The sequence below is a fragment of the Rosa rugosa genome, chromosome 3, assembly GCF_958449725.1.
Source record: "Rosa rugosa chromosome 3, drRosRugo1.1, whole genome shotgun sequence".
In the NCBI taxonomy this organism is placed as follows: Eukaryota; Viridiplantae; Streptophyta; class Magnoliopsida; order Rosales; family Rosaceae; genus Rosa; species Rosa rugosa.
The window spans coordinates 54,077,695-54,093,137 of record NC_084822.1 but is presented as its reverse complement, the minus strand read 5'-3'; the positions used below and the strand labels follow the sequence as shown (position 1 = coordinate 54,093,137).

Genomic DNA, 15,443 nt, shown 5'->3' with positions numbered 1-15,443 from the left:
GGTTCGAGCGCGGAAGAAGGCAAAGGACAAATGACTGTCGTCGAAATTCTCATTGTCGGAGGACGAGGCTTCCAGGTCGATAGGCACGGTGGAGGAGATTCTCTCCCCGGACTCGAAGAAGCGATCATCGTCTTCTTCGTTGTGGAGGTCGTCCCAGTTCCTAGTCCTCTTCCGCTCCATGGTCATCTTGTTGCATTTAGGGTTTCAAATTTCTGGGCGATCGGGCTCTACTGTAATGGGAATCAGAAACATGTATTAGGCTTTAAGGGTAGAATCGGAATCAAAAAAAATTAAAAACTGACATTTTTTAACATCAACTTATTATTCATAAGGACTAAATTAATATTACTAATAATTTACAATGGACCTTTTTATCAAGTGGAAAACTAGATGACATTTTTATCATTTTACTCTCTAAAGTGACCTTTTCTTTCATTTCCCTTTTTATTTATTTATTTATTTACCTTTTTTTTTTTGGCAATAATTTTTAATATTTTCCTTTAAAAGTAAGAAAATAAGGTGGGTCTTCTATTGCTACTAATTTGCCTCGTATGGGCCCAGAGTGTCTTTGTTTCACTTGGCGGCCCTTTCATATCAGTTTCGGATTCGGGTCAGAGTCAAATCACCCGACCGCAAATAAGCCCTAATTTCCGACCAAAATTGAAAAAAACACAAAGCCCTAATTTTGAATAGGACCCCCCTTTCCTCTCTGCTCTCTCTGAGCAATCGGCGATGGATTACAGCGACACAGACGATTCGCTGCGCCGGAGGTCCAGGAAGATCGCTTATCTCGGCGAATCCGCTCGCAGGGTCAGTTTCTCATTCGTAATTAATCGTCTTCGTTCACAAATTTTCCTACTGTTTCAATTTGATTCATATATCAATTTATCGATCATTGCTTTCGTATCGCTGCGAACCTGAGTTGTTATGGACTGAGGAGCTCAATCTGTGTTGAATAATGCAGCAATTTGAATCGCCAAGTGAACGTTCCTATGGATTAATGGGAGAATTGGTAACAATTCTTACTTGTTATTTCTTTGGATGTGTTTCTGTGCTTCGTAGTCTGAAATGTGTTATTGTGATCTTGTTCCTATTGGTATTCTCTAGGTATATTTTGATAATTTTAGTGTAATTATTTTTTGTGTTGCTTGTAACAGAACTATATGCAGGAGGAAGATATTCGGCTAGAGGCGACACGATCTAGATGTAAAACCAATCTCTTTTCGTGTTTTATTTATCTTCGCTTTGTGTTTACCACCTGTGTTTTGTGCCTCTTCCTAGTGCCTGAAGCTTTTTCTGTACTTGGCAGTGTCGAATGCTTTGAAGAGGCATGGTGATTTAGCCGAGCGTATGTCTAGGTAAAACCTTTTCGGAAATTTTTTACTCTTCATCATGTATTTTTGGTTGATAGTTTGCATTTTATGGAGCTGTCATTGCTTAAAATCTTTATTCAAGTTATCTTGTTTTGAAATTTGTTTTTGAGGGACTTCAGTACCGGCAGTTCTCTTGTATCTCCTGGCACAGTAATATATCTACAATTTTTGTATACTGTAGTTATCCTTGTTTTCCTTTATGTGTCATACATGTGTCCATAAAATGAATGCTAAAGTCGTTTCTTTGAGTCCTTCAAACTAGTATTAAAGATATATCATCCAAATATCAGTAAGGGTAGGTTATTATCACGGATGGATTTTGCCAGTACACTATTGCTGGCTGCAAAAGGAATTCAAATTGAAGACCTCGGGAGTTGTACTTCTTGGCCTCGAGGTTATTAAGAAGTTATGTGCATCATTTTCAAGAGGATGCATTCATTGAAATAGGAGAAAAATGTTGTGGAGTAGTGGAAGAAGTCAATGGCTTTAATAAATTATCTTGTATTACCAGCATCTATATATGCAGAAACAATTATGTGTCCAGTTGACTGTATTGGTTTAACAGGGATTCTGACAAGACAATTTACGAGCGTCTACATAAGGAATTTGAAGCTGCACGGGCTTTGCAAACTCAAGGTAGCTCTGAATAGATTTTATAATGCTTCATTTTAAAGGTATAGTTGCATCTAGCTTTAGGTCATCATGGCAAGTTTCTCTTTCTTTGCTTCACTTGTTTCTAAAGTTGGAGGTAAATCCTTGGGTGTGGAAACTAGAGTCCTGCATCTTCTGTGAACTGCAGTGGTTTTAAGTCTATGTAAGTCTAAGGAACCCAACCATGATTAGGTTGTGATATCTAAGTTGACGATGAGTCTTGTGGGTTACTGTGTGATTGTATAATATAACCCTCTCTGAGGATTACTGTACTTTGTCCCCCTGGGTCATTCAATGGGTTACCATGCAGTGCATATGTAGGTCTAGGGATTGAATCACCAACTTCGGGCTAGTTGCTTTTGGTACATGTCACGAAGAAAACTGCAAGAATTAATAATAAACATTTAGAAATGACTGGGTAGAATTTCATTTTTCTTCATTAGTTGTGTGCTTGTGCATCTGCTTTTGACTTGCAACACTAATTGATAACGCCAATTTACAACTAATTTGAATTAGTTGGGTGTGTAGAGCTCTAGTGGTTGATATCATTAATCATTCACCAAAGGCCCAAGTATGAATACTGAATACTCTCTCCCTCACTCCATCATCTGTCAGAAATAAGTGATTTGAAGTAGTAACCAGTTGTCTGATTTACAAGTAAAGGGGAAAAAGAGCTGAGAAGAAAATCCGTAAAGCAAAATTTGGTTCACTCAAATTTTTGCTGGGAGGCACAAGTTTATTGATTGCTTGTTTAATGGCTCACCTGTGTTGGAATTACTTTTGGTGCTCACACTTTTTTGATGAAAGCCTGTCTACTTGCATTTTATTTGCCAACAAAATTATGGTTCTAAGTGCTATGAATCTTGAAAGTAATTAAGCTGAACTTATGAAAACCAAGTTTGTTATTATGCTGGATTGTAAGCTTACAACAAATAAGTCATCCTATCTAAATGCTTTTTCCCCAAGCCTTTCTATTCTTTCAGGAGAGCAAGCTTTGTTTCTATTTGACTATGAACTAATTTTTTATTTTCTTTTTCTTTCTTTCTTGTAGAGATTTATTTAGATGGCGAACAATGGAATGATGGACTGCTAGCCACAATAAGAGAACGGGTATGGTTCTGTCGGATATTTTAAAGTGATTGAGATTTGTGGCTCTCATTATTAGTTGAATGTTAGAATTCAATGATTGAGTTTTTATCTGATTTTCCTCGTGCTGTTCCATGTCTCATGGTAAGCATGAATACATGCCTAATCTAATTGATTTAGACTTTAATCAGGTTCACATGGAGGTAGACAGAAAGGCGATGGCAAGAGATGTAAGCACGTTGCACAGTCCACATTTCCAAGAGAGAATCACTTACAAAGTTGGGGATAAGGTAATTTTCAGAAGATTTGTATTTAATTAGTAATAGGGGTGGAAGTCATTATGCCATATCATAGCCTTGGTTAGAAAATTAGGACATATTGTCCCAATGCAACCAAGATCCTTTCTAGTCCAAGAATAACTATGCACTTGTGCAGGTAGTTAATCAGGTCATTAGGACTTTACTAACCTCTTGCTGACTTAGTTTCCAAGAACATAAATACAATTTATTATAATTAAATAATAAATGCAAATATACGGGAGGTTGATGACATAAAATTGGTTATATTTATTTTATTTGATATTGGTTGTAGGGGAGAAGTTTCCTGACTATTGGCCAAATTATTCTGTGAACAGGTGATATGTTGTTTAGAAGGAGCAAGAATTGGCATACTGTATGAGACATCTTATGCGGGTATGCTTTGTATTGTATTTTCAATCAATTACTAATTCAAGTGTTAGCTATAGTTCATGACATGTAGAAGTTTGATGTTAGCAAGAAGGGAATTTTTTTTTGGAGGGGGGGGGGGGGGGGTTTGTGCCCGCCTCTCTCTTTCCAATGTGGTTTGTAAAAAGGGGGTGCCAATTTTACCAACCTCTTTTCTGTTGGTGACATTAGCAGACCGAGGTTGAAAGGTAAACAAGATTAAGGGGTCATCTCTCTCTTTTTGTGGCCTTATAGGTTTGCTTAGGGCTTATATAGATCGTCAAAATATTTAGCGGTTGAACACTCATGGGCCTTTTGCCTTTAGTACTGGTAAAGCTAACTTGTATTTCTGTAATGGTGCAGGAGAACCTTGTGATTTATACCATTTAGTACTTGAGAGCAAGTCATTTCTAGAGAAGATGACTGTCCTTGAACACACCATTCCATTTTTTTTGCCACTAAGAGAAGCGGAAAATGATCTTCTTTCCTCCAATGCTATGGTAAGGTTTGTTTCCTGCATTGGCCTTGCTGACTCGATATTATTACCTGGTCTCATATTTTATCCTGGATGATCTGCTTTCAGAAATTTATAGATCATGTTGGAGAGCTTTTGCAGGCTTATGTGGACAGAAAGGAACAGGTACTTTACTGGCATAGCTCAACATTAAAAGGGAATCGAGTGACTTTAGAATCCAAGATGTGTGCATATAGAGAAGGCAAATTGTAACTATCAAAATATAAAGAGGATTATTATATAAGCATACTCGACCTGCTCTGCACCTGAACTAGGTTAAACCAAGTCCCATTCCTTGTGGTTCAAGCCCAATTCTGCTCCATTAGATTTGGGTGGAGGATGGGTTACCTGTAGCATCCGTACATCCATGAAATGATGATAGTATGAATATATGTGGAACTCAGAGTAAAATTGAAGTGTTGAAAAGATAAAAGAATTGCTGGAAGTAACATGCAACGTGTGATGGATTTGTGTTAGAGCTCTGTTTAATGTTATTAGGTTTCTCATATTCAATATAGATATTTTCAGTAATAACAGGATTTAATTTGATACTGCTGCTACTTCACTGATTTTGCATGCAGGTTCGGCTCGTCAAGGAGTTATATGGGAACCAGATTAAAGAAATTCACTGTAGCCTGACCTACCATTTGATTTTGTTTGCAATTGCTGATTTTGGCTGGTTGGTATTTTCCTTTTTGCGTAATGCTTTTTTTTTTGTTGCTTTCGATATAGTATTGCATTACATTTTGATATACTAAACACGTTAGTAGTCATCTGTCAGGATTTTTTTCTTTTGGTGACCACATATAATTTGTAGGTCACATGGGTTTTACATATTGAGTCTTTTCCTTATGAAGGTTATCTTTTGAGATCAGCAGTTTGTTTTTGTTGCTGATCTGCGAATATCCTAAGTTGCAATCATGAACTCGCCACTTTTTATATTTCTTTGAGAGACAAATGTAGCTGGTACTATCTGTTGCTTTTGATATCCGCTGTCACGTGATAATAGATTGTTTTCCAAGTCATGAAACTAAATTACACCTGATTTTTCTAGAATGTGGTAAGCATGAATAGATTTATCTTCTGAGTAAAGATGTTTATCATCACGCTGAAGGGTGTAATTTTTTTTTTTTTTTGCAGCAAGGTAATTGTTAAGCTTAAATATGCAGATCTTGTTTCCGTACTTCCAACTAATGTCAGTGTGGTAGCATGGCCCATTCAAATCCGGAGATTCAGTCTAAATACGTCAACCATGAATACACTAGAAGGTCCAACTTGCCTCCTCTATGCAGAGGATGCCTTGCGAACTATGAGCTTACCTGAAGGTATACTTGTAATGTATGATGTTTTTCCTTGCATAGTACTGTCAATAACAAACTGTTTCCTGATGATATGAACCCGTGACCTCCATGATGTTCATGTATAGGCTTCATATGCATCTGCATTTTCTAATATAATTCTGAGTTTGTGTTTTTGGCTCCTACACCAGCATATGCAGAGATTGTCTTGAATTTGCCGCAAGCTCTTCGGGAAATGCATGAGGAGTCCCCTTAATATCACACCTGTGAATGCATCTGGATTTGTACAAAGCCATAGCAAAAATTGGTTTCAGGAAAAGGATAGCTCTAGTTGTTTAGTTATAGGCCAAAATCAGTAGATTTTTTTTTTTTTGTTCATCTCATCATTGTATATATGAGACCTTGAAATATTTGTATCAGGAGTCTGGTGTATCCAATTTGTCCATCACTATAATCCAGACCTGTTTATACTTGAATAAATTTTGTAGCAACTTGCATTAATTCATTTACTTCACCATCGTAAATTGAGAAACCTTCCTATAAAGATCAATTACACTGTCAAACAATCCAAAAATTGGTAATATTTAGGGTATCTCAAATTTAGGTTTCAGACAGTAAACTGCGAAAGTGTTGGTTTCTCAAATTTGAGGGCCGTTCTAAAATTTGGGAATGCAGGCTGTTGGTTTCTCGAAGTGTTGGTACTTGGTAGTGTTCGTTTCAGCTACCAACAATTGGTCCACATCCAAGGTTATATTTCCCCTCCCGCGCAATTCAAAATCAAGCACTTGAATCACACACTCTGGAATGGGCTCCGAGTCCATGTAGCAGCAGCAGAAAATGGCGCGTATATCCCAGATTCTAAGAGTGCTAGTTCAGTTTTGTCCAACTCCCATGCCCAATTTGATTGCTTGCAGAGGAGGAGAGAGAATGGTCCTTTCTATTCTAAAGCAAAGCAAAGAAAAGCAAGGAAAAGAAAAGAAAAGAGTGTTCTGAAGAATCTAAACTTTGGAAAGAAGACAAGTTTAGAATGAAAGGGGGTGTGGCAAACGAAAGGGATCAATCCCATTCTAAATTGTCCATAATGTGTGCTCTGTTAGTTTTCTTGTGTTGTGTCTAATTTTCTCGCTGCTCCAAAGATCTTTGCATTTCTTTCTCAATCTGGTTTACAAACATTTCAACAGATCGATAGAGAAAGATAGGTACGCCTTGCACTTGCAATATTATTAATCAATCTCAATTTCGTTGCTTTCTTTCTTTCTTTCAGTCCCTTCGTAACATATTGATTCTGTATTCTCTGCTAGTCATCAAAATTCGAAAAACAAAAAGAAACTCTCTGTTCGACTTCATTATCTGCATTCTTCTTTCCATTCTTTCTTTCACCGTGTTATTGCTTCATCGATCTGTTGCATCTGTGAATCATTCACCCCACCGCAAAACCAAAAAAAAAAAATTGGTGCTTCCTTTGGTTGTTTCTCTCTTTCTCGTCTCTGGTATATTGATTCATTTATCATTACATTATCAATCTGTTCTATTCATCCAGAAAACAAGAAAAGAAAAAAAGAAAAAAAAAACAATAAGAACAGTGGTCCTTCATTTTTCTTTAGTTGTCTCTTTCCTTTGTTTCGTTTCTTCATCTTTGAAACGTTGTTATTCCAGTCAAAAAAAAAAAAAAAAAAAAAAAGACAAAAGATCAGTAGTGAAAGAAAATGGACATTGGTAGAACCATTGGTAGAACCATTGGCAGAATGGGCAGTGAAACCAATTCGGCGACGGTTGAGTTATGTGTTTCACTACAAGAGCAACATTGAGCATCTCAACGAACAGGTTCTGCTGCTGCGTGAAAAGAGAGAAGGAGTGGACCTGGAGCGCAAGATGCTTTAATGACTATTGATCCCAGAGTTGAAAGCTGGCTGGGCGAGGCACACAAAGTCTTAGTGGAAAAGGACAAGGAGGCGTGTTTCAGTGAAGAAAATGTAGCGGCAAAGGTAGCGTGCTGTGATGGGTGGCTTCCAAATATGAAGTGCGCCGTTATTCTTTGGGAAAGAAAGCTAAGAAGATGACTGAGAAGGTGGATAATCTTCTTGCTGAAAATCTCAGGACTATAGCGCATCCTGCTCCTCACCCAGAGGTGGAATTCCAACCCGGAACCAACTTCCATGAAGGTGCCAGCTCCTCTGGAACATCAAACCATGATGGACAGCCACCTGCATCTGTAGGAAAGACAATCAATTTTGATTCCAGAAGATCAACCATTAGAGATGTGATGGAAGCTCTCAAGGGGAATCAATTCAATCCGATTATCATATGCGGCATGGGTGGTATCGGGAAGACAACATTGATGGGGCAAGTTTTTGAGAAAGCAAAGGAAGAAGGTCTGTTCGATGAGTATACAAAGGCAACCGTTAAGGAATCTCTTGACAAAGCTCCTGACGTGATTCAGATTCAAGGTGAACTAGCAGAATATCTAGGTCTGCCACTTGAAGGAAAAGACAGTGGTCCAAGAGCAAATAAGCTACGTCAGAGATTATCTCAAGGCAGCAAGAAGATCCTTGTAATGTTAGACAATGTTTCCACAACAAACCCAGACTTTTTGTGGGACATTGGGATTCCCCCTAGTTGTAAACTTTTGGTGACATCAAGACAACAAGATCTATTCAAGGACATGGACACAAGAAAGAATTTCCCCATTCATGGTTTGCCGGATCCTGATGCCTGGAGTCTGTTTAAGAAGACAGCAGGAAGTTCTATCGAATCTGATCGCGAGTTAGAAGTTGTAGCAAAAAAGGTTTTGACTTTTGAAGGAATGTGCTGGGTTGCCCATTGCAATTTCAACTGTTGGAACAGCACTAAAAGGTGAAAACATTGCAGTTTGGAAGAATGCACTAAGGGAACTAAAGAAGGCTAGTCCAGAAAATGTTCCAGGAGTGATAGAACATGTGTATGGCAAAATCAAGTTCAGCTATGAATGTTTACCAAGCGAGCAAGCCAAATCATGCTTTTTGTTGTGTTGTATATTTAAAGAAAGCGCTGATATAGAGATAGAAGATTTGGTTAAATTTGGGCTAGGTTTCAGGCTCTTTAAAGGCATTGATTCAATGGTTGAAGGAAGAAACTGTATGGAAACATTGGTTCAGACACTCAAATATCGCTTTTTATTGTTAAAGAGCGATAAGCCAGAGTGTGTGAGAATGCATGATGTGGTGCGTGATGTTGCCGTGTATATAGCTTCTGAAGAGTTTGTAGAAAAGAAAAATGATAGAATTGAAAAGAGAATTGTGGTGAGAGACAAAGCAGAAACTGTGAAGTTGATGGATTGGCCTAAGGATAGTGGTTCTGAGCAATCTATTTATTGCAGTTCACTGAGTATCAATGGGTTTTGGCAACTTTTATTGTTGAGAAATGAAGTTGGACCTCCATTGAAGCCTCCACCCACAATTTTTAATAGAATGGAAGATCTCAAGGTTCTAGCAATCATGAGGATGTCTCTGTTATCATTAGTGCCATCACTTACAGTTTTGAAAAACCTTCAAACACTCCGTCTAGAGAGCTGCGATCTGGTGTTTGATGTATCAGTCATTGGGCAGCTAAGGACACTCGTGATACTCAGTTTGCGTGAATCCGAAATCAGGGAATTGCCTGATGCATTAAAAAATTTGTGTAATCTGAGATTGCTTGATTTGTTCGAATGTGAGGATCTTGTAATAATCCCACCAGGTGTCGTATCAAGATTATCCGGATTAGAAGAATTGTACATGTGGAACAGCTTTGAGAATTGGGTTGTTGATAAACTAACCTCAATCAAAACAACCGATTGGATCTCTCAATTAGAGGCTGAGAAAAGAGTTAGACCCGAACAAGTGGAGGAGTGGAAGAGAATCAACACATTGGCAGCTGAACAACCAGCCAAGCAAGAGGAGATTATTGGGCTTTTCTTCAAATGTGAAGAGACGACAAGATGGGCCAACTCCATGGACTGGACAAGTGGGATACTTTCAGAACTACTTTCCTTGTCCGGTTTGACTCGTTTCAGTGTTTTTCTACCACCGCTTGATATTCTGCTAACAACCGATGTACTGGGCAAGAAGCTTGAGAGATTTCAGATCTCTCTAGGATGGACTAATCCATCGAGATTATATGTCCCGCCTTCTGAGAACTACTTGAGACTTTTTGATCTTGATGCAAGCTCACTCGTGGGTAGTAATATCAGTTGGTTGCTAAACAAAACCAACACTCTTGAGTTAAGCATGAAGAATTTGACAGATCCTCTGAATGTCTTCGATTTTGCAAACTTGAATTCTCTGGAACTCGAGGACTGTGATGCTCTGGAATATCTGATTGACATGACACGTGTAAATCCTGCTACTCCAAGCAGTAGCATCTTTCCCCTCTTGAAGTCACTGCGAGTCTTTTATGCAGCAAGGCTCAAGCATATTTGTCATGGTGAGCTGCTCCACACCAAGGTATGTTTTTGTCCTCTCTTTTTTTTTTGTTTTTTTTTAAAGGTTGTCCTTTTCTTATTTGATCATAATCTTCTTCAGAATGTCAGACCTTTAGTTTATCTTTACTCCTGCTTGTTGGTTACACTTTTAACTCTTGCTTCATTTAGGCCTTCAATTCTTTCGAGACCTACAAACACTAAGACCCCCATATTAAATATTAGTCTCATGATACACTACATTATTTACTGATCTCATTACATTATATATATATATATATATATATATATATATATATATATATATATATATATATATATTTCTAACAAATGGTCACTAGTGAAATAGAGAAGCAATCCGCGGATGCGACGATATGAAGAAGTTTTATTTAGGACACCAAGGTATTGGTCTATTTGAGTGTTTGGGATCCAGATATTTGAGCATCCCCAACAGACTACTTATTTTAAAGAGAGAATTTCACAAATAGTCATTCAACTATGACTCATTCAACACTTTGATCACTCAAGTTTCAAATATATCACTTTGGTCACTCAAGTATTCACAAAAGTCACCCAAGGGGCATTTTTTCTCACAACAAAGTGACTTTTGTGAATGACAGTGTAATACTTGAGTGACCAAAGTGATATATTTGAAACATGAGTGACCAAAGTGTCGAATGAGTCATAGTTGAGTGACCAAAGTGACTATTCTTCCTATTTTAAAATAATTTGAAAAATTTAGTTAATTTTAGGGTAATATTTCACTCCAGCAGATTTTTTTTTTTTTTTTAACCAAGGAAAACTTCATTCATGGTGGTGGATTACCCCAATTGTTTACAATCATTCTTAAGTAACTCCAGAATGAAGTCTGGAAATTGAACTAGCCAAACAGATGCATTGCTAGCTTCATAGGCCGAGTTGCTAAACAATGAGCTACTCTATTCACTCCAGCATAATAGCTAAACGAAAGTTAAATTTAACTTTTGTTAAATTCTCTAGCTAAATTTAGCTAGAGAGGACATAGAATTTAACTAAAAGTTAATTATATTTTCCAACGTTCACATAAATTTAGCTTATCTTACTGGAGCAGATTTCAAAAACTAAACCTATATATCTGTTTTAGCCAAATATAACTAACAAAATAACTTTATTGTTGGAGATGCTCGTCTTTTCTTCAAAATGTCACGGCCTTAAATTACTCATGTTTATCTACTCTTTATTTGTTTAATCATTTAGGCCTTAAATTTCTTTACACCGAGAGAAAAAAGAAAAAAAAAGGCTATAAAACATGTTTATATTTTGGTAACCTGGACATGGTCATATAAAATATTAGATAAACATTAGTCGTTGAGTTTTGAGTTGAACTAAGGTCTTTCCACTCATAACAAATTTTATAAAATTAGAAACTAAAAAAATTAAAATCAAAACCAACGTATGGGCTCCTTCTCTTCTTCCTCTAGCTTTCGTATCAAGTTAATCTTAGGGCACATTTACTTACTTGGAAGGAAAAGGAATGATTACGAGGTAAAAACATTCCTGCGTTTACTAACACATAAAGGAATCAGAATAATTCCGGGTAAAAGAATTCATGCGTTTACTAACACACGAAGGAATCGGAATGGATGTAGGTCTCACCTCCTTATCAGGAATCGATTCCTGAATACTCAGGAATTCGATTACGAAGGGGGGAGATGGGTTTAGGAATCATTCCTCCGGAATCAATACCGATTCCTTTCTTCTCTCATTCCACTTGTCTCCGATTCATGATTATTTTCCATTCCAAGTAAGTAAACGTGCCATTAAATTCTCTTTGCATTGGGTTCTTATGGGAGTTATTCGGTAATTGCTTGTACTAACAGTCAGACCTCCCTTTTTTTTTTTGTCAAATGAATGAACAAATTTTCATGGTCCAAATAGTGTACTTTAATCACTTTTCTGGATTTTTTTTTTGTCTTATTTCATATTGTTTTTCATCAGCTTAAATATCATTTCAATATCTTAATTCATGTTGTAATAGCCCCATCCCTTGGAGATGTACAGTTGAAAAGAATATAGGAAAAATAGCCACTTTGGTTCTTCAACTTTCACCCGATCAATACTTTCGTCCCTCACATTTAAAAAATATCATTTTAATTCTTCAATTTTAACTCCGTCTCACACATTCGTTCTTGTCGTCTATTCCCCTATCATAATCCTATATAGAATGGGGGTATTTTGTTCATTCACTAAATATAATTTAAATATAATTGTATTTGAGGAAAAAAATGTAATCCGATAAAATGACACTTTATTATTAATTTTTTATCAGAATGAAATGACACTTTATTTTGGTTTTCACTTTTCAATATAAAGTGCAAATCTAACTCCCATAAAAAAAACGGAGTGGAAACTTTTATTCTCTAGAGACTGCTGCTGTCTTCCAACTTAGGGTTTTGTTCCCTTCCTTTCATTCTCGTCCGGCGGCTCTCGCGCCGAGCGGGGCCTTTGGTCTCATCGGATTGCGGTGAGTGCAGCCGGGCGAGGAGTATTTTTTCAACGGAGCTCGGTGGCTTTTGCAAGATTGAGTCTCTCTAGGATCGTCGGGATTGGGGTTTCAGGTGGGAGGTCGGCGTCGGGTTCTAGATTGCAGCTCTGAGACTATGGAGGTCGCAAGCACAGGTCCCATGGTTTGGGATGGTTTCAGTTTCCTCCAGATTTATTTCAAACTATGGTGGAGGCGTGTAGAGGGAGGTCGACGGCTTGGGGTGCTGCGGATCCTCATCCGAGGGGATTTGGGTCCGTGCTTCGGTACGCCGGGTCTCTCTCGGACTCTTGGAGTGTTGTTGAGGTGGTGAAACGCTGGGGTGTGCTTGGACTGGTGGTGGCGGTCACGTTTTGCAGCGGTGCAGCTTTTGCCCTAGCAAAGGAGGTGGTGTCTGGGCCTGAGATGGGGTTTTCCCGTTTTGGACCCTGGCCTGGCTTTTCTTTTTGGGCTCAATAATTGCTTTTATGGTTTTTGTTTTTAACTTATCCAATAACTCCCTCTTTTGGGGGAAGATAGTGGGCTTCGGCCCAAGTTAGGTTGGCTAGGTTTTAGTCAGCATAAGTCTGCACGGTTATGGTTTCTTTTTACACCAAGTTAATGAATCTCCTGGAGTACCACAATTGAGTGCATTGACGAAGGGAGATTCAAGGTAATTTTCTTAGTGTAAGCTGAGATTTGTAATTGTGTAGGCTCTTGAATATTTGAGCGACAATGTACTAATGGATGGTACACTTTTTCCCTTACCTGCTAGACCACTAATGTAGGGTACATGCATATGGGGATTACGTGTAAGTGCCGTTCTGGCTTTGGGATTGAATGAAATCTCTATTAATCTATATATATATATATAAAGTGCAAATAATTATTTTTTTAAATAAAGGATACATATTTGTTCAATTATTAGAATTATTATTTTTTATTAGAATTAATTGATCTCTTGGAAAAAAATGGAAATATTGATAAAAAAATTATAATGAAAAGATATATTGATAAAAAACAAAAAATTTAAACAATATTTTTTATTTAGTAAATGAAAGAAGTTTAATTTAATTTTTTAGTTCTTTTCTCAATATTTATTTGTTATTTGATGAAAATATCCTCGACCTAATTGAGTTTTTGACGGTAAATTTAATGGATGGACAAAAATATAAGAAGAGGTTGAAGTTGAATGACTAAAGTGATATATATATATATATATATATATATATATTTATATATATATATATATATATATATATATATATATATATATATTATAATAGGAAAGGTCATCTAGTCAATGAAGTTCAGCAAGCAATACAAAAACGACGTGTACTTGTGGCCTTGTGGGGTTGTCATCAACCGTCATTTGCAGAGAACCCTAACACATTCTAAACAAAGAATAAGATACCTAGAACACCCAAGTACACCCACATTTTAGAATTAGATCCAAACAAAGAAAACTAGAGTCCCAAAGATTTAAAAATTGGCAACGGGGCTTCTGTTTTTTTTCTGCGACTTTTCTCTCAAAAAAAGACAACCAAGTTTGGGAGACAATACTATATACTAATTAACTGACTTTGATATATGTACTTGCAGGTTCATTTTCCAGTCTTAACAAAACTAGAGATATGGGGCCTGGGCAACCTAACAGAGATATGGGACAGCCAACTTTCACCCGAATCCTTCTGTGAACTTAAATTTGTAGATGTGCGCGAACTCTTGTGTGTGGTACCATCATATATGCAAAACAGATTGCAGAAATTGGAGCAGATAGGGGTAGGTGGATGTACTTCACTAGTAGAGATTTTTGAATTCAGAAGATTTAGTGTCAATGAAGGGGATGCTTGTGAGTCAGCTGGGAAAACACTTTCACATATTTCCCAACCAGATCAAGGAACAACGCAAACAAACGAGAAGATCATGAATGTCAGACAATCTCATCAAGCCTTTCAGAATCTGACACTCCTAAAAATTTGGGACTGTCAAAGTTTGAGAACTCTGCTCTCCCTTTCAATCGCCAGAGGTCTTGTGAAGCTCCAAAGACTAGAGATAGAAAACTGCGAGGAGATTGAAGAGATAGTAGCAGCAGCAGAGGGTGATGAAGAAACAGAGGATGACAACATCTTCCCTCAGCTAAGATATTTGAGTCTTGACAATCTTCCAAATCTCAGAAGCTTTTCATCATTTCGGAAATGTAGTTTGAGAACTCTGCTCTCTCCTTCAATCGCCAGAGGTCTTGTGAAGCTCCAAAGACTAGAGATAGAAAACTGCGAGAAGATTGAAGAGATAGCAGCAGCAGCAGCAGCAGAGGGTGATGAGGAAACAGAGGATGACAACATCTTCCCTCAGCTAACATATTTGCGGCTTGAGGATCTACCCAATCTCAGAAGCTTTTCGCAAGGCAAATATAATTTCAACTGGACACTAGTGAAAAAAATAACAATCCAAGGATGCGGCAATATGAAGAAGTTTTGTTTCGGATCCGTCAGCATACCGAGGAAAGTGACGTTGGATGTTGGTGAGAATGTTTTGCAGGAGCTGAATAACAGTAGAAAAGAAAAATGATGGATCAGGTATGTGATTGCATTTCTACTCTTAATTGTTTGTGTTTTTAATTGACGGAGCATATATATATATATATATATATACAGTCCGGCTACACTAAGGACGTCCTTACCTAGCCTTAGGTACGGATTTCAGGTTTTCACCCACTTTCCGATCACATTTTCACATCTTAACCGTTCAGTTTTTAGGTTCTAATGTATAGATCACCTCTGCAAATTTTCAGCCAATTTGGTGATCGTTAAGGCATCAAAAACTGCAATTTACCATTATAAATACGAACGGTTCCGGTTCGACAGATTCGGTCCGTTCGT

At 37.5% G+C, this 15,443-nt stretch overlaps 2 protein-coding genes across 2 annotated transcripts; both read left to right on the top strand.

The window, feature by feature from the left end:
• Positions 1 to 647: 647 nt before the first annotated feature.
• LOC133739327 (uncharacterized) lies at positions 648 to 6,135 on the top strand. Its single transcript, XM_062167080.1, has 13 exons — positions 648 to 810; positions 965 to 1,012; positions 1,158 to 1,206; positions 1,310 to 1,358; positions 1,939 to 2,009; positions 3,076 to 3,134; positions 3,302 to 3,400; positions 3,745 to 3,802; positions 4,178 to 4,314; positions 4,398 to 4,454; positions 4,910 to 5,007; positions 5,469 to 5,653; positions 5,818 to 6,135. Exons 1-13 carry the CDS (start codon positions 733 to 735, stop codon positions 5,880 to 5,882), a joined length of 1,053 nt encoding a protein of 350 aa, XP_062023064.1. The 5' UTR covers positions 648 to 732; the 3' UTR covers positions 5,883 to 6,135.
• A 1,547-nt stretch (positions 6,136 to 7,682) lies between these two features.
• On the top strand, positions 7,683 to 15,132 carry LOC133737948 (probable disease resistance protein At4g27220). The gene is made up of 3 exons (XM_062165408.1): positions 7,683 to 8,367; positions 8,471 to 10,086; positions 14,164 to 15,132. Exons 1-3 carry the CDS (start codon positions 7,683 to 7,685, stop codon positions 15,130 to 15,132), a joined length of 3,270 nt encoding a protein of 1,089 aa, XP_062021392.1.
• The last annotated feature ends 311 nt before the right edge of the window (positions 15,133 to 15,443 follow it).